General features: G+C 43.3%; 1 protein-coding gene across 1 annotated transcript in view; it reads left to right on the top strand.

Moving 5' to 3' along the window:
• The window catches only part of LOC110522139 (laminin subunit alpha-4), a 30,901-nt gene extending 12,951 nt beyond the window's left edge, over positions 1 to 17,950 (top strand). The window contains exons 15-40 of the mRNA XM_036975682.2: positions 2,140 to 2,288; positions 2,623 to 2,764; positions 2,865 to 2,958; positions 3,053 to 3,169; positions 3,305 to 3,490; positions 3,612 to 3,748; positions 4,092 to 4,256; positions 5,004 to 5,149; positions 5,488 to 5,650; positions 5,863 to 5,996; positions 6,151 to 6,322; positions 6,503 to 6,634; positions 6,758 to 6,900; positions 7,051 to 7,180; positions 7,294 to 7,431; positions 8,534 to 8,667; positions 8,845 to 9,000; positions 9,393 to 9,546; positions 9,978 to 10,171; positions 12,609 to 12,798; positions 14,509 to 14,664; positions 15,171 to 15,330; positions 15,992 to 16,122; positions 16,210 to 16,303; positions 16,441 to 16,560; positions 16,763 to 17,950. Of these exons, the coding sequence (XP_036831577.2) occupies positions 2,140 to 2,288; positions 2,623 to 2,764; positions 2,865 to 2,958; positions 3,053 to 3,169; positions 3,305 to 3,490; positions 3,612 to 3,748; positions 4,092 to 4,256; positions 5,004 to 5,149; positions 5,488 to 5,650; positions 5,863 to 5,996; positions 6,151 to 6,322; positions 6,503 to 6,634; positions 6,758 to 6,900; positions 7,051 to 7,180; positions 7,294 to 7,431; positions 8,534 to 8,667; positions 8,845 to 9,000; positions 9,393 to 9,546; positions 9,978 to 10,171; positions 12,609 to 12,798; positions 14,509 to 14,664; positions 15,171 to 15,330; positions 15,992 to 16,122; positions 16,210 to 16,303; positions 16,441 to 16,560; positions 16,763 to 16,908 (3,783 nt within the window). The 3' untranslated portion in view covers positions 16,909 to 17,950. The remainder of the gene's footprint in view (positions 1 to 2,139; positions 2,289 to 2,622; positions 2,765 to 2,864; positions 2,959 to 3,052; positions 3,170 to 3,304; positions 3,491 to 3,611; positions 3,749 to 4,091; positions 4,257 to 5,003; positions 5,150 to 5,487; positions 5,651 to 5,862; positions 5,997 to 6,150; positions 6,323 to 6,502; positions 6,635 to 6,757; positions 6,901 to 7,050; positions 7,181 to 7,293; positions 7,432 to 8,533; positions 8,668 to 8,844; positions 9,001 to 9,392; positions 9,547 to 9,977; positions 10,172 to 12,608; positions 12,799 to 14,508; positions 14,665 to 15,170; positions 15,331 to 15,991; positions 16,123 to 16,209; positions 16,304 to 16,440; positions 16,561 to 16,762) is intronic.

Below are 17,950 nucleotides of genomic sequence, written 5' to 3' on the forward strand. Positions count from 1 at the left end.
GGGGTAAATGTTTTTTTAATAAAAATATTTCTAATTTACATAAGTATTCAAACCCCTTAGTCAATACATGTTATAATCACCTTTGGCAGCAATTACAGCTGTGAGTCTTTCTGGATAAGTCTCTGAGAGCTTTGCACACATGGATTGTACAATATTGGCAAATTATTATTAAAATAATTATTTAAGCTCTTTCAAGTTAGTTGTTAATCATTGCTAGACAGCCATTTTCAAGTCAAAACTGTAACTAGGCTACTCAGGAACATTCAATGTCGTCTTGGTAAACAACTCCAGTGTATATTTGGCCTTGTGTTTTAGGTTATTGTCCTGCTGAAAGTTGAAAGGACTCCCAGTATCTGTTGGAAAGCAGACTGAATAAGGTTTTCCTCTAGGATTGTGCTGTGCTTAACTCTATTCCATTTATTTTTATCCAAAAGAAAACTCCCTAGTCCTTGCCGATGACAAGCATACCCATAATATGATGCAGCTACCACCATGCTTGAAAATACGAAGAGTGGTACTCAGTAATGTGTCGTATTGGTTTTGCCCCAAACATAACACTTTGTATTCAGAACATAAAGATAATTTTGTTGCCAAATCTTTTACAGTTTTACTTTAGTGCCTGATTCAGGATGCATATTTTAGAAAATGTGTATTCTGTACAGGCTTCCTTCTTTTCACACTGTCATTTAGGTTAGTATTGTGGAGTAACTACAATGTTGTTGATCCACCTTCAGTTTTCTCCTATCAAAGCCAGTAAACTATGTAACAGTTTTAAAGTCAGCATTGCCCTCATGGTGAAACCCCTGAGTGGTTTCCTTCCTCTCCGGCAACTGAGTTTGGAAGGACGCCTGTATCTTTGTAGTGACTGGGTGTATCGATACACCATCCAAAGTGTAATTAATCACTGCTGAAAAGGATATTCAATGTCTTTTTTACCCATCTACCATTAGGTGCCCTTCTTTGCAAGGGATTGGAAAACCTCCCTGGTCTTTGTGGTTGAATCTGTGTTTGAAATTCACTGCTCAGGTGGGGGATCTTACAGATATTCAGAAACCATGTTAAACACTATTATTGCACACAGAGTGAGTCCATGCAACTTATTAGTTTAGTTTAGTTTATTAATTCAACCATTTTAAAAAACAAGCACACATAAAACTTAAAAGCCATACATGCACATTAATAAAATCATTGAGGATAACACACAGTAAAGTCTGGGACTTATTTCCATTGTGGTCCTCTTGTATGTGACTTGTTATGCACATTTTTACTCCTGAACATATTTAGGCTTGCCATAACAAAAGGGTTGAATACTTATTGACTAAAGACATTTCAACTTTTCATTTTCTATTAATTTGTCAAAATGTCTCAAAACAGAATTCCACTTTGACATTATGGGGTATCGTGTGTAGGCCAGTGACACAACATCTAAATGGAATCCCTTTTGAATTCAGGCTTTAACACATCAAAATGTGGAAAAAGTCAAGGGGTGTGAATACTTTCTAAAGGCACTGTATGGCATGACAGGGAGAGTACCACGTATTGTCAATGCACTTTGTATGAATCCATGACAAATCTAACAGACACCCAAAATGATATTAGGGCATTTTTTGAGGTTGCATGAGATCAAAAACGCTGCTGCAAACTCTGACGCCCTCTGATGGCATTTTCTAAACGATTCATGATATTGTATACCTCATAAAGTACATTTCGGTTTCAAAACTATAAGTACTACAAACACATGCTTAGTACTGTTAGAAAGGTAAGAACTTCATTCTTATAACCCACCAACATTTGCCAGACCCTGTACAGGACACAAAACAATCGCTCAGATTTTAACAGGTTATACAATTCCCTTTTTGAGGGGATACTTCAGGATTTTCGAAATGAAGCACTTTGTATTCTTCCCCAGAGTCAGATGAACTTGTGGATACCATTGGTATGTCTCTGCGTGAAGAATGTTGCTAACTAGCATTAGCATAATGGCTGGGCATTAATGGAAAGCATAGGGCTTCATTGCCAAAATCCCAAGGTATCCCTTTAAGTCAATTGGCTCTCTATTGGTTAAGTCAGTGGTGAAATAGAATCATTCAGACGTAACTTTGTTAGTTAAGTCCTGGAATGGGGTCTGTATCTGTGTAGAACGTGACTGAGTACCACGCTGCGATCGATGGTGCCAGCAAGCTGTTGCAGGAGAAGACTGAGGCGCTGTCCCTGGCAGACAGAGACCTAGTCCAGAGAGCCCAGGACCACGCAACGGATCTACAGAATCAAGCTACAGAGCTGGAGTAGTGAGTAGTAGTGATGTCATATAGTAATGATCTCATAATGGCATCCCTCTAATGCACATCACATTGTAGAACCAAACAACCAACTGCTAAACACGACTCGATTATCCACTTTATTCCATTATAATGCACACCACATTCAAGAACAAAACTACCACTGAACATTATTCAAAACGGATCAACAATCAATCACACTTTACTTGAAGCACAAATGAGTAGTACAGTAGTAGTATCACAGTTAAAAGCAGGCCAACACTACAGCTATGTTCTTTACCCTTAATGCTTTACAAAGATTCCAACTAGACCTTGACGTTGTTGTACGTTTCTTTCCACCTAGTGATCTGAAAGGCAGCGATGCCAACGGATTCGTGCAGAAGGCTCTGGTTGCAGCCAATGTGTACAACAACATAGTCCAGTACATCGAAGAGGCCAACATGACTGGCCTGACAACACTGGATTTAGCAACAAGAGCTGAGGATGTAGGTTGTCCGAAATGCGCAGCAGTTAGCTACATACAGTATTTAGGCTAATATAGAGTGGTTTTCAATTGATAAGCTAAAACTGTGCTGTCTACGGCAGGCCACCAACGGGATCAACACACAGCTGGGGTTCCTGAAGACCCAGAGTGACAACATCTTCAAGGAATCTATTTCATTGCATTCTGAGCAACTTGGTATGACATTTTTTAGATTGGGCAATGTCTGGTTATTTTTAGACTAGACTGTACGGGTTCTCCTCGATGATTCATGTGTGAATTGTCTCAACAGAGGTTGAAACTGAGGTTCTGGACAAGATTAAATATATTGAGGAGACCAAGGAGACCATGGATGACAACACCAAAAAACTAGAGGAAGTACTGAAAGACATCAAGGAAATTGAGCCAGGTAAAACACATTCTTGTTCCGGACCATAGCCTATCTAGGGTCTCTGACATGCACATCATTGTATTCACTGCCATTCACTGCTCTCCTCATCTCGGTACTGAATTTGTTGTTCTGAATTCCACTTTGATCTTCCAGGCAGAACCACCAAGCGTCTGGAGCTCACCAAGGAGGTGGCTGAAGGCACCCTGAACCGCTCTGTGGAGGTCCTGCAGACCATCACCCCCATCCACGAGAAGGTGGAGGAGTGGGCCACCAACATGAAGAACCAAGATTACTCTGCTGCAGCCTTTGACCGCGCTGTAGTCTCTGCTGGGAAAGCAGGTACAGTATACTCATCAACACTTCTACAGTATTTCAATCCTCGACAGAGAAGACTAAATTACTAAGCATTACCCTCAAACTAGTAAGTGGTAATCCTCTCCATCCATGGTGGGTTTTTCAGTTGAGAACCTGTCTGAGCTGGTTCCTGAGCTGCTGGACAAGCTGCGTGTTATTGAGAAGAAGCCAGTGAACAACGTGACCACCAACATCATGAGGATCAGAGAGCTCATCGCCCAGGCCAGGAGTGTGGCCAAGAAGGTCAATATTATCACCTATCACCACCAATGAAAAGCCCTGTACAGTCTTGTGTTACTATAATCCCAAGTCTTGTTCATAATCGAGTCCTGTATGACACAGATACAGTGCCTTCGGAAAGTATTCAGACCCCTTGACTTTATCCACATTTTGTTAAGTTACAGCCTTATTCTAATATTGATAAAATAGTTGTTTTCCTTATCGATATACACACAATACCCCATAATGAAATTTCTTTAATCCATTTTAAAATAAGGCTGTAACGTAACAGAATGTGGAAAAAGTCAAGGAGCCTGAATACTTTCCGAAGGCACTGTATATCATGTTTTGTTACACCATACTGTAGGTCCAAGTGTCCATGAAGTTCAACGGTCAGTCGTCGGTTGAAGTGCAGCCCCACATCAATGTGGCGGACCTTAAGACAGTGACCACCATCAGTCTGTTCATCAGGGTGGACCCAGATAAGGACCCTATTGAGGACCGCTTCATCTTCTATCTGGGAGACAGAAATGTGAGGAGGCTGGGGGGAGGGGGGGGTTAGGAAATAGGGAGCTGGGCTGGTGCTGGGTTCAGATCTACTTGTCCTGTATAGCCGACTCCTTTTGTTGTCATGCCACAACCATGGAAGTTGGCCATACAGCATAAACACATCTGGGATCAGGCTAGCATAGACCAGCATATAGCGCAACAGCCCCTGTGATAATGCTGACGTGTTTTTCTATTGTGTGCAAGAAGTGGGTGGGTTGGAGAAGGGGGTTGCAGAATGGCCCAGATCTGCTAATGATAGTTCCCAGACTTGGACCCTGAGGATGGCTTGAGATAAAAGGGCGAGAGCAGCTTGTGTGCAGATGAATGGTTTGTTGTGATCATGTGAGCAGAAGAGGCCTTTGAGACAGTTGCCTTTTTCAAAAGGTTTCCGGGAGACGCCTGTTGTGTGCGCCACTGCCGCCAAAGTCGGGGCTCATTTACATAAATGCCGTTACCCCCCCACCCACAGGAGCTCTCTCTGGGCCTCTCTGTTCTCTTTAATGATGCTGCTTACCCTGGTGATTCTGCCACTGCTGTAAATTATGCAGCGGTGTTTGTGTAAGTCTGCTTGATGCTTAGAAATGGCGCTCTGTGACCCTTCGTTGGTTTTATAAAGCAAAGATTAGGAGATTTTCCTGAATAAGATCGCAGGCAGGGATTCAATATTACAATACAGGCACTGTGCTGTATAAAACCTGTCACCTTGGTTTCTCTCCTACATATCATATAGGGTAAGAAGGACTACATGGGTCTGGCCATCAAGAATGACAACCTGGTGTACATCTACAACCTGGGAGGGGAAGATGTTGAAATCCCGCTGGGTTCAAAGCCTGTCAGCCAATGGCCTCCAGTCTTCAACCTCATCAAAGTGGAGAGGTACAGTAGTGTGTTACCTAAGCAACAGATCCAGTCGCACAGATAGACTGGCATAGCCTGGTAGAAGATCAACGAATGCTTATTAGACAAGACATCTGTCGTGTCTGTCGTCATGCCATACATGTTTCATGAAGGACAAGCGATGACAAAGAACTTGGCTAAAGCACATACAGTACAGATTTGCAACCTTGCTAAAGACCGTCCGTCCATTCCCACAGACAGGACATCTGTCTCGTCTAACCACTCACAGGGATTCATGAGGCTGTTCTGCCCATGCAGTATGCAACGGTGTTGATGGGACTGATTATTCACGCTTATTTGTGTCTTTGTTTTGACAGGCTGGGCAGACATGGAAAAGTGTTCCTGACTGTGCCCAGTCAGACGTCCACTGACGAGCAGAAGTTCATCCAAAAGGGCGAAGCCTTTGGCACCGACTCCCTGTTCAACCTGGACCCTGAAGACACTGTCTTCTTCGTGGGTGGCGTCCCCGCTGACGTCAGGGTACGGTATCACTTTCTAACAGGATATGACATCGACCTCTGATCAGAGTTCTGTGGCATTGGCTAATGCGTAGCAGACCATTTCCATCGTACAATGATGTAAACTGTACTTCACTCATGGACCACTGACACAGCAGAATTGAATCAGTATTGACTCTCTATTTACTTTTTCCTTCCAAGATAAGATTCTGAATGTTTTGTTTTTCCTTGTAGCTTCCACCTGCACTCAGCCTAGCTCCTTTTGTGGGCTGCATCGAGTTGGCCTCTTTAAATAATGATGTCATCAGTCTGTACAATTTCAAACAGACGCACAAGATGGATGTAGTTGCTTCAACACCTTGTCCCAGGTATGACGTACTGTATCTTGTCTATATACGTTTTCTGTTGGGAACATTAGATATTACCTCTGCCCTTAAAGAGTCCACGTCTCCATCGGAGGCTCCTTCAGGCAAGTCGCTTCATTTCGACTTAACTCTAACATTGTTTTCTTTGCCGTATCAGGTATAAGCTGGCATTCTCGCAGAGTCGTATCGCCAGCTACCTGTTTGACGGAACTGGATATGCCCTCATCAACAACATGGAGAGGAGGGGTAAATTTGGCATCGTCACCCGGTTTGACATTGCTGTTCGGACAGTAGCAAACAACGGCATCCTGTTACTCATGGTCACCGAGGTAAATATAGTGGCGAAAATGTCCCCTTTATTTTTGAACAAGCAACATAGTGTCAGTCAGTGATGCAATGCTATGCCTTGCAATTCTTCAGAGAGCATAGAGAGATTTACCAATACTTTTTCTGCGTCATGTTACTGGGGAAAAATGACTAGAAAAAAACTGTTCAATAATTAATTCCAGGACAAGTTCTTCCTGTTAGAGTTGAAGAATGGCTTCCTACGTCTCATGTACGACTTTGGCTTCAGCGGAGGCCCGATCGTCATGGAGAGTAACTTACCTAAACTACAGATCAATGACGCAAGATACCATGAGGTAAATCTAAATCAGCCCATTGTCTTTCTGTCGGCAGTGGTGTGCCTATTAAGATGTGAATGCAATCAATTTCCTTTCAACAGTAGGCCTAATCCAATCTAAGCTGTGCTGTTCTTTTTATAGGTGTCAGTCATCTATCACTACTCCAAGAAGATCATTCTATTGGTGGACAAGAGTCACGTGAAGTCCATGGAGAATGAAAAAAAAACATTGCCCTTCTCCGATATCTACATAGGAGGGGCCCCCTCGCTCATTCTCCTCTCCAGGTGAGTCAGTTATCTACTCACACGTGCACTTCCTCACACCAATCCAAGGACCTTAAGAGGTCTTACTTTGTAAGCATTGTTGACAATTGTAACACAATATCAACAGATTGTTACATTAGCATTACACTGAGCATATTCCCTCTCCCCCAGGCCTGAGCTATCCTCCTTAATGGGGCTGAAGGGCTGTGTGAAGGGCTTCCAGTTCCAGAAGAAAGACTTTAACCTCCTGGAGGAACCAGGCACTATTGGCATCAGCAGCGGTTGTCCTGAGGAGTCCTTTGTATGTACTGTAGTCCATAGCAAATGCTACTAGACAAAGCATTGGTGGTGTATACAGAACCAACTGAACTACAATAGTTGACAATGTCCCTATTGGGTCTTGGATTCTAACAGATGTCCCGTAAAGCCTACTTCACTGGAGAGAGCTACCTGGGGTCTGCAGCAAAGATATCTCCCTTCGACGCCTTCGAGGGTGGCCTTAACTTCAGGACACTGCAGCCTACTGGTCTCCTGTTCTACCACATCGAGGGGGTATATTGATTCTTGCCTGAATTGTATTTATTTGTATCATAAATTCAACAACAAAAGAAACGTCCTCTCACTGTCAACTGCGTTTATTTTCAGCCAGCGTAACATGTGTAAATATTTGTATGAACATAAGATTCAACAAATGAGACATAAACGGAACAAGTTCCACAGACATGTGATTGACAGAAATGGAATAATGTGTCCCTGAACAAAGGGGGGGGGGGGGGGGGGGGGGGGTCAAAATCAAAAGTAACAGTCAGTATCTGGTGTGGCCACCAGCTGCATTAAGTACTGCAATGCATCTCCTCCTCATGGATTGCACCAGATTTGCCAGTTCTTGCTGTGAGATGTCACCCCACTCTTCCACCAAGGTACCTGCAAGTTCCCTGACATTTCTGGGGGGAATGGCCTTAGCCCTCACCCTCCGATCCAACAGGTCCCAGACGTGCTCAATGGGATTGAGATCCGGGCTCTTCGCTGGCCATGGCAGAAAACTGACATTCCTGTCTTGCAGGAAATCATGCACAGAACGAGCAGTATGGCTGGTGGCATTGTCATGCTGGAGGGTCATGTCAGGATGAGCCTGCAGGAAGGGTACCACATGAGGGAGGAGGATGTCTTCCCTGTAACACACAGCGCTGTCTTAGGCCTCTCACAGTACAGACATTGAAATTTATTGCCCTGGCCACATCTGCAGTCCTCATGCCTCCTTGCAGCATGCCTAAGGCATGTTCACACAGATGAGCAGGGACCCTGGGCATCTTTCTTTTGGTGTTTTTCAGTCAGTAGAAAGGCCTCTTTAGTGTCCTAAGTTTACATAACTGTGATCTTAATTGCCTACCGTCTGTAAACTGTTAGTGTCTTAATGACCGTTCCACAGGTGCATGTTCATTAATTGTTTATTGTTCATTGAACAAGCATGGGAAACAGGATTTAAACCCTTTACAATAAAGATCTGTGAAGTTATTCGGATTTTTACGAATTATCTTTGAAAGACAGGGTCCTGAAAAGGGGATGTTTCTTTTTTTGCTGAGTTTGTGAGTTCCAAAGGAACTGCAAAGGAAATACAACTGTTGTTCAACTCCAAACTCTATTCCTCCTTCAGTCTGATGAGTTTACCATCGCTCTGGAGAACGGAGCAGTGGTATTGAACTCCAGGGGCACCAGAGTCAAATCACACAAGAAGCAGTACAACGATGGAATGACCCATTTCCTGGTAGCTTCAGCGAATAATGACAAGTAAGAATCCAACGTATCGTTAAAAACATCTCTCTTTATCTGGCAAGTATTTTTTACGGATTGCCTCGCTGTCAAGCCACATACATATTTCTTCATATTTAAAAGTGTGATTTACTAGCAAAATGTATTATAATTGTTCACTGTAACAATTGACCGATAACTATCTATCGCCATCAGATATGAGCTGGTGGTGGATGACAAAGACAAGCATGAGAAGAAACGTCCGTCCTCCCCCGCCTCAGCCTCCACAGTGAGGAGCTTCTACTTAGGAGGCTCTCCCAGTAGCAGCATCAAGAACTTCACTGGCTGCATCAGCTACGCCTACATCAGCAGGTGACCTGGCCCCTCTCTCACTGCGACAGCACTCAGATCACATTAAAAGCGTAATGCGTTTGACGTCATGGAGTGTAATGGATTGCATCTAATATTAGCAAGTGAACGAGTCCAAGGTTGTACACACCTCTTATCTCCAGAGAACGTTGTTATGATAGCAAGCTCATTGGACATCTGGCTCAGGTCGGTTGGTGAAAACCTTGCTGCCTAGCTGTATATATGAGAGGAAGAAAGCCATGTAGAGTTGCTGTTGAGAGCCGAGTTGGAGGACATGGAGTGTGTTTCCATGGAGACAGAGTTGTGTGTGTGTGTGAGTATCTCTATGGCTCTTATGTCTTTGGCACTGAGTTGCTAGTCTCTCTCTCTCTCTATCTCTCTCTCTCTCTCTCTAGACAAGACAGGGACATTGAGCCTGAGGACTTTCAGAAGTACACTGAGAATGTCCAGACCTCCCTGCAGGACTGCCCTGTGGAGCGACCGCCCGCTGCCCTGCTCTCAAAGCACAGCAAAAACTCTGCCAAATCCAACCAGGGCCATACTAGGAAGGTAAAGAAATGAAGATCATTTAAATACATGTCATTGAACCCAAGTTTGGCTTCTAAAAGCTTATGCCTGCCGGATACAAAAGTCATCAGTATTCATTCATAAAAAATATGAACACTATAAACACTTAAAGATGGAATCCTTAATTGGTGATACTGCCACATCCGTTTGGGATAATACATTAACAAAGAAGTTACCCCAAACAACAAACACCTCGGACATCATTGCACGTGTAATTGAACAGCAGAATATGAACTGCACATTTTTTTCCCCATGCTGCCGGAGGCGCCATTCCCCACAATAACAAAGGCGCTGGGGCAAACAGTAGCGCTGCTTCCCCCAATTTCGATCTTTAAGGACGATACTGTATACCGAACAATAGGCATGCATTGACCCACTACCAACAGTCAAGTAACTTCCCTTCTCTCACTAAGGTGGGCAGAGACAAGACCAACCAGCCACAAGGCCTGTTGGGACTGAACAGTGATGACCAGAAGCCAGGAGAGACAGAAGAGACACCATGCTACCTGTCCGCCAGGCCCCATGCCACCCGCCACGCCCACCACTACGGGGGTATTGCCAACAGCAGGCAGGAGTACACTGACATCCCAGAGTCCCTCGCTGAGCGGTAAGGCCAGGAAAGGGAAGCACACCTGGCTTGCATCCAAAATAGCACCCTATTCCCTATAGAGTGTACTACTTTTGACCAGGGCCCATAGATGTGGTAAAGAGGTCAATGGAACTCAACCAAAACAATGGAAATGCCATGGAAACGCCTGGCTTAAAGATGCTGTCTGGGAAAGATCCCCAATCTCCTCATTGCCCCCCAGCAAAATGATCCTACATGTAGGCTAGTGTTTCTATGTGTATTTCACACTATGTTGAGGTACAAATCAGAGTATAATGCTTTTATGGATGTCAACCCCAACACATGTTCATGTCATCGTCACCAATCAACTGCAGTACAGTTAAAAATGACTTTGACTACCACCACCGATGTATGCTAGCTACTCTATGCTACCAGCTTATATGAACGGGAGTTAGCATTTAGCAGACACATCTCAACCTGAAAAGGGACAACTTCTAAATGTTATGCAGAAACAACCAAAGATATCCATATCAGACTTTATTAACCACATCGTGGGCCTGTTCCAATAAATCAACCATGACGGATTTGACAAATACCCACTTTGTTAGATCAATCCTGCATCCTTCCTCTATCCCCCCATGGTCTGCATTCCAATGACCTCTTCACCGCACCTATAGGGCTCTGTATAAAGGTAGTACACTGTGAAGGGAATAGGGTGATATTTGGGACACAACCTGGGGGTACAACATAGGTGATAGGTCAAGCAGAAGTCAACCAGAGGTCAACCAGGTCAATCATGAACCCACTCTACACATGAACTCCACTCTGTTTTCTTGGTCTAAGTACTAGTCACATGCACTTTACTCAGGGTCTCTGAGTAATGGTCTGAGTATAGTATAATTAAGCAATAAGGCACAAGGTAGTATGGTATATGGCGACTATACCACGGCTAAGGGCTGTTCTTAAGCACGACGCAACGCGAAGTCAGCCGTGGTATATTGGCCATATACCATAAACTCCCAAGGTGCCTTATTGCTACCAACGTAATCAAATCAAATCAAATGTATTTATATAGCCCTTCGTACATCAGCTGATATCTCAAAGTGCTGTACAGAAACCCAGCCTAAAACCCCAAACAGCAAGCAATGCAGGTGTAGAAGCACAGTGGCTAGGAAAAACTCCCTAGAAAGGCCAAACCTAGGAAGAAACCTAGAGAGGAACCAGGCTATGTGGGGTGGCCAGTCCTCTTCTGGCTGTGCCGGGTGGAGATTATAACAGAACATAGCCAAGATGTTCAAATGTTCATAAATGACCAGCATGGTCAAATAATAATAAGGCAGAACAGTTGAAGGGTAATGACAACAGTAAAGCATTTTTTGTGTCACACTCGTGGGTATAGGTCTGTCATAAAACAGGTTGTTTGGATCCTGAATGCTGATTGGTTGATATGCGAGAGTTGTGGGACAACCATGACGTGTTAATGTCATAATCCCCTCTGGGAAAAAAGCCTCTACAGCTTTATTTTCCCATGCTGCTATTTGGTTTGCAACAGTTGGAGGTTGTATAAAACCTACCTGTTGTCACAACCCTAACCATAGAGAGCCTTTTTATTCTCTATTTTGGTTAGGTCGGGGTGTGACTAGGGTGGGTGATCTAGTGCATTTATTTCTATGTTGGCCTGGTATGGTTCCCAATCAGAGGCAGCGGTTTATCGTTGTTTCTGATTGGGGATCATATTTAGGCAGCCATTTACCCACTGGTTTTTGTGGGATCTTGTGTTTGTAGTTGCCTGTGAGCACTCCATGACTTCATGTTTCGTTTGCTGTTTTTGTAAGTTTCCTTTATTAAACATGTGGAACCCAAATCACACTGCACGTTGGTCTGAGTATATTTCCAGTTCGTACGACGATCGTGACACCTGTATGCCTCTACTACCTGTGCAACAATGTTTCATTTTACAAATGCGGTCTCTCCCGTGCCTGTAAGCTAGCTAGCTAGCCCATAAATGAACGCAAAACGAATACTTCACCATGGAAACCGTAAACACTCAGAATCCCATTAATTCATTAACCAGAGCAGTGCGGCCTATGTAGGCCTATTGGATATTTAAATATTTATTGAAGTTATTGTCTCATCATCATTGATTATCTGCTAGCTACAAGCCAATGGCTTGTTTAGCATAGCAACGTAGAATGAAACGAATTAACGACTGGGTCAAAACATTAGAAAATAACTAAACGACCAGCACGCTTGGGTAGCAACTTCAGAATGCAAAAATGAATTTACCCATTAAAATCATGTTTTACTGAGAAAGTTATTCATATTTTTCTAAACCGTATTACGGTAACCATTTTATGAAAGCAATAAGGCCCTCAAACCCTTCTTAGGCCTTATTACTTAAATATACCACAGCTTTCTGCCAATCAGCATTCAGGACTCGAACCACCCAGTTTATAATGCACCTTTTACCCCCCAGGTCTCACTTCTCCCTGTCCCTGAAGACCCAGTCCTCGTTCGGCCTCATCTTTTATGCATCAGACGAGGCAGAGGACAACTACATGGCTCTGTTTCTTTCCCATGGGAAGCTGGTGTACACCTTCAACCTGGGTCAACAACAGGTCAAGGTCAAGAGCCCGGAGAAGTACAACGACGGAACATGGCACAATGTAAGTAAATATACACTATCGGTCAAAAGTTTTAGAACACCTACTCATTCAAGGGTTTTTCTAAATTTTTACTATTTTCTACAATGTAGAATAATAGTGAAGACATCAAAACTATGAAATAACACATGGAATCATGTAGTAACCAACAAATTGTTAAACAAATCCAAATATATTTTATATTTAAGATTCTTCAAATAGCCACACTTTGCCTTGATGACAGCTTTGCACACTCTTGGCATTCTCTCAACCTGCCTCATGAGGTAGTCACCTGTAATACATTTCAATTAACAGGTGTGCCTTCTTAAAAGTTCACTTGTGGAATTTCTTTCCTTCTTAATGCGTTTGAGCCAATCAGTTGTGTTGTGAAAAGGTAGGGGGGTATACAGAAGATAGCCCTATTTGGTAAAAGACCAAGTCCATATTATGGCAAGAACAGCTCAAATAAGCAAAAGAGAAACGACAGTCCATCATTACTGTAAGACATGAAGGTCAATCAATATGGAACATTTCAAGAACTTTGTGCAGCCTCAAAAACCATCAAGTGCTATGATGAAACTGGCTCTCATGAGGACCACCACAGGAATGAAAGACTGCAGAGGATAGGTTCATTAGAGTTACCAGCCTCAGAAATTGCAACCCAAATAAATGATTCACAGAGTTTAAGTAACAGACACATCTCAACATCAACTGTTCAGAGGAGACTGCGTGAATCAGGCCTTCATGGTCGAATTGCTGCAAAGAAACCACTACTAAAGGACACCAATAAGAAGAAGATACTTTCTTGGGCCAAGAAACATGAGCAATGGACATTGGACAAATTTCCACCAGTCTTTTGGTTTGGAGTCCAAACTGGTTCCAACCGCCGTGTCTTTGTGAGACGCAGTGTGGGTGAACGGAGGATCTCTGCATGTGTATTTCCCACCGTAAAGCATGGAGGATGAGGTGTCGTAGTGTGGGGTGCTTTGCTGGTGACACTGTCTGTGATTTATTTAGAATTCAAGGCTTCACACTTAACCAGCATGGCTACCACAGCATTCTGCAGCGATACGCCACCCGATCTGGTTTGGGCTTTGTGGTACGTTCATTTATTTTTCAACAGGACAATGACCCAACACACCTCCAGGCTGTGTAAGGGATATTTTACCAAGAAGGAGAGTGATGGAGTGCTGCATCAGATGACCTAGACCCACAGTCCCTGGACCTCAACCAAATTGCGATGGTTTGGGATGAGTCGGACGGGAGAGTGAAAGAAAAGCAGCCACAAGTGCTCAGCATATGTGGGAACTCATTCAAGACTGTTGGAAAAACATTCCAAGTGAAGCTGGTTGAGAGAATGCCAAGCATGTGCAAAGCTGTCATCAAGGCAAAGGGTGGCTATTTAAAAAATCTCATATTAAATATTTTTTTATTTGTTTAACACTTTTTTGGTTACTACATGATTCCATGTGTTATTTCATAGTTTTGATGTCTTCACTATTATTCTACAATGTATAAAATAGTAAAAAATAAAGAAACCCTTGAATGAGTAGGTGTTCTAAAACTTTTGACCGGTAGTGTATTTATTCCCCATTAACCATATACTAAAAAACTTTTACCTCTGACATCTGTCACACATAAATAGATTGTTCTATGGGATAAGCCACTCGTTTTCAGCAGTGACATAGTTCTACCCGACACTGTAACAGCACTGTCTTGTCTCTCCTACTGCAGGTTATTTTTATTCGTGATGGGAATCTGGGCCGATTAATCATTGATGGGCTGACACTGCTGGAGGATAGAGCTCAGGGCTCCAACGTCTCCTGGCACGTCAGCAGTACCCTCTATGTGGGAGGGGTGCCACCAGGGAGGGCCCAGCAAAACATACTGGTAAGATACACCCCTTAGTGCCCAGGGCTGCATCCCAAATGGTACCCTATTCCCTATGTAGTGTACTACTTTTCACCAGGGTCAAAAAGTTGTGCACTATATAGGGAATGAGGTGTAATTTGGGACACAGCGCAGGACCTTATATCCTACTGAAGGAAAATGGAGCATAATGTTTTTACAGTGGAAACCTGGAAACATATGAAAACCCTGGCCAAGAATGTATAAGAAGAACTAAAAAGTCAAGATCCTGACCTTTCGATAAAGAACATTATAAGAGATGTCTGGAATGATTTATGGTCCTCTAGTTTTTTCTGGCATATGTTCACACTGGGAGCCATCCAAGTATTGTCACTTCAGACTCCTGTACTCAGACGATACGTTTCCCACAGAAAACAATAAACCATCAATGTGACCCCTCCCTGGGGTCTGTTAGTGGAACATATTATCTACAGATATCTGTACTACCACCCATTTACACTTTCCTGTGCTGTATTTGTCTCCAATAGAGAAACTCTGCGTACAGCTTCACTGGCTGTGTGAAGAACTTCCAGTTGAATGGCCAATGGCTGTCCTCCGTGTCCCAGGCCTTCGGGGTGACGCCGTGCTTCGAGGGACTCTCTGAGCCGGGGACATACTTCTCTGAAGAGGGAGGATATGTCGTCTTGGGTAAGACACAAACACACTTTGCCAAGCCTCTCCATTTAGCTAGGAATTAAGAAAGTAATGGCATATGATTATCCTCAAGGCCCTTCTGGCTTTATACTGTGGCTGAACCCTACCAGATTAATTTGAAGTATGATACCAAAGGAAAAGCTTGTGAAACATTGATTTTCCTGCAATCTTCAGGACATACTCCATCCTATCATTGTACACGGTTCACTTTGGCAGGGTCTGGAGCTGTTTGGAAACAATGTGTCAGTTATATCACACGCCATGTTAGATTTTCTCTGGAAAGCAGACAAAACCCCTGGGCCGCTCACCAATCACCACAGAGACGGGGAAGCAGAGAGGCTCTAGTCAGGATATCGGAATTTGATATGGCCAGTGCAGCTGTAGTGAAAATTTGGCCTGGTGGAAAAGTTGAGGGCGTGGAGGAGAGCTGCAATCTCCAAGGTCTTGGAAGCCAAGCTGCAGCTGTTTGAACGAGTGCAGAGCAATTTCACACCCTACTGTGGCTGGCTAAGTTTCACACGTGCACACGACCCCATTGGGCCGAAGTGCAGTGAAACATTCCAGGTTACAGGCGTTAAAGATGAGGTTCCGAACGGACAGAGGGGCTGGTAGAGCAGACTTTACTTGAATTACTCTTTCTGTCCGTCTCCCTCAGATGACACGTTCAACCTGGGGCGGAAGTTTGAGCTGGTGGTAGAGGTGCGCCCTCGTGTGGCGTCAGGGGTACTACTGCATGTCTACACAGCAGCAGAGGAGTACTTAACAATGTATATTCATCAAGGAGCGGTAAGCGACTAATACAAAGCAATCAGTCGTAATTTGCTAATTTGCTATTAGTAGATCTTCAATGCAAGTATTGTTCTATGCTCACAGGTGGTGGTGCTGGTGAACAATGGGGTCCGTGAGTTCTTCACTCAGGTCACTCCTAGACTGGGTCTGTGTGATGGGAGCTGGCACAGGATCACAGGTAAGAGATCTCTTTATTGCATTGACTGCCCCTGATTTAAACAGTATGGGACCACGGTTCATTTGCAATGATTGGCCCATGTTATGTGCAGTGGCTGACAACAATGTGTTCTGTTGTCCTTTCTGCCTCTGGTTCAGTGATCCGAGATGCCAATGTAATCCAGCTGGATGTGGACTCAGATGTCAACCATGTGGTGGGACCTCTCTACCACAGTACCCAGAATGCCAGGGCCCCTGTGTTCATTGGTGGAGCTCCAGGTCAGTGGCAAAGCCATGCATTTCAAGACGATTGAACTTCACACAAAATAGTTTTTTGCTAGACACTATCTGACATTCCAACTAACAAAACACATCCAAACTGTGAGTACTTTGGTTACAGGGTGAGGCAGCACTATCAACCTTGAGTTTGCAAAATAAAAGGAAATGTGTTTATAATGTTGTTTATTATATATCTTCCTAGAATCTCTTCTCCCAGAGGGCATTGCCACTAGGAGGACCTACACAGGCTGTATGAGGAACCTGACGGTGAACGAGAGCCAAGTGGCCTTCAGCAAAGCTGCCCTGGTCAGCGGGGCCGTCAGTGTGGGCTCCTGTCCAGCTGCCTGAAGGCCCTGTCATAACGAATACAGCCCAGCTCTCCAGCAACACGACTGACCAAATTCTGCTTCCTAACAAGTTTCCACACTGTCAATAAAGCATGAAAAGTCATTTCCATTGTGTTTTAAATTGTCTATTCTTGTTTGATGTTAACTAGAACAATGTTTGTTTTCATTTGGAAAAGAAAATGACCTGGCAACGTAACCAACCCTCCCATATGAATTAGTTTCACATTAGAAAATATCCAGCCAAAAGAGTTGGACTGCAACATGATGTGATTAAAGACCACTGCTCATATTATAGCCAACTTAAGAAGGCTTGTAACTGTATCACCCTATGAAAAGGTATCTTCATTTTCTTAAAGTACAGTACAGTCAAAATGCATTGTTTATATAATATTGTACAACAGCTGATGAAACTAACACTGTAAAAGTGTGAGAACATTTTTTATCAGTGTTATTTCCTGATAGTTGCTGGTTGAAAATACAATCTACACAAGACCTTCTAATCAGCAGGTTTGCATGGGTGGGATTTTCGTTTTTTCATGGTGACATCACCATGCAGTACAGTGATTAATAGACCAATAACAAAGAGAATTCCAAACCTCTCTGCCAATAACAGCTAGTTTCTAGTTTTCCACTCCCAGACAGTACTAGCAAAATTCTTGTTTTTGCTAAAAAAAAGCTGTTTTTGCCCATTTTAATGGAAATCTATTACAGTAATGTAGTTCATTGTTACCCAGAAATGATTTGATATATAAAAGGGCTGCATTGGGCCTTTAATCTACATTGGCAGAACTCATAAATCCACACTCCCACTCCAAAGGGATTGGTTTGGGTTTGGTTGATAGGAGCCTAAAGCATAGTTTATATTTTTGTCAGAGAGCTATGATGTACTGTAGGAGTGCAGTCCAGTTCCAGACAATGCTTCCACCACCCTATATTGTCATCTCAATGCTGCCACATCTGTATGTAACAAAATCGTCTTCATTGCTTTGTCACAGTGCAGTTTTTCTACTTTTTTTCTGATTAATAAAATGTATATTCGAAAA

The sequence above is a fragment of the Oncorhynchus mykiss genome, chromosome 4, assembly GCF_057628025.1.
Source record: "Oncorhynchus mykiss isolate SJ-2025 chromosome 4, ASM5762802v1, whole genome shotgun sequence".
In the NCBI taxonomy this organism is placed as follows: Eukaryota; Metazoa; Chordata; class Actinopteri; order Salmoniformes; family Salmonidae; genus Oncorhynchus; species Oncorhynchus mykiss.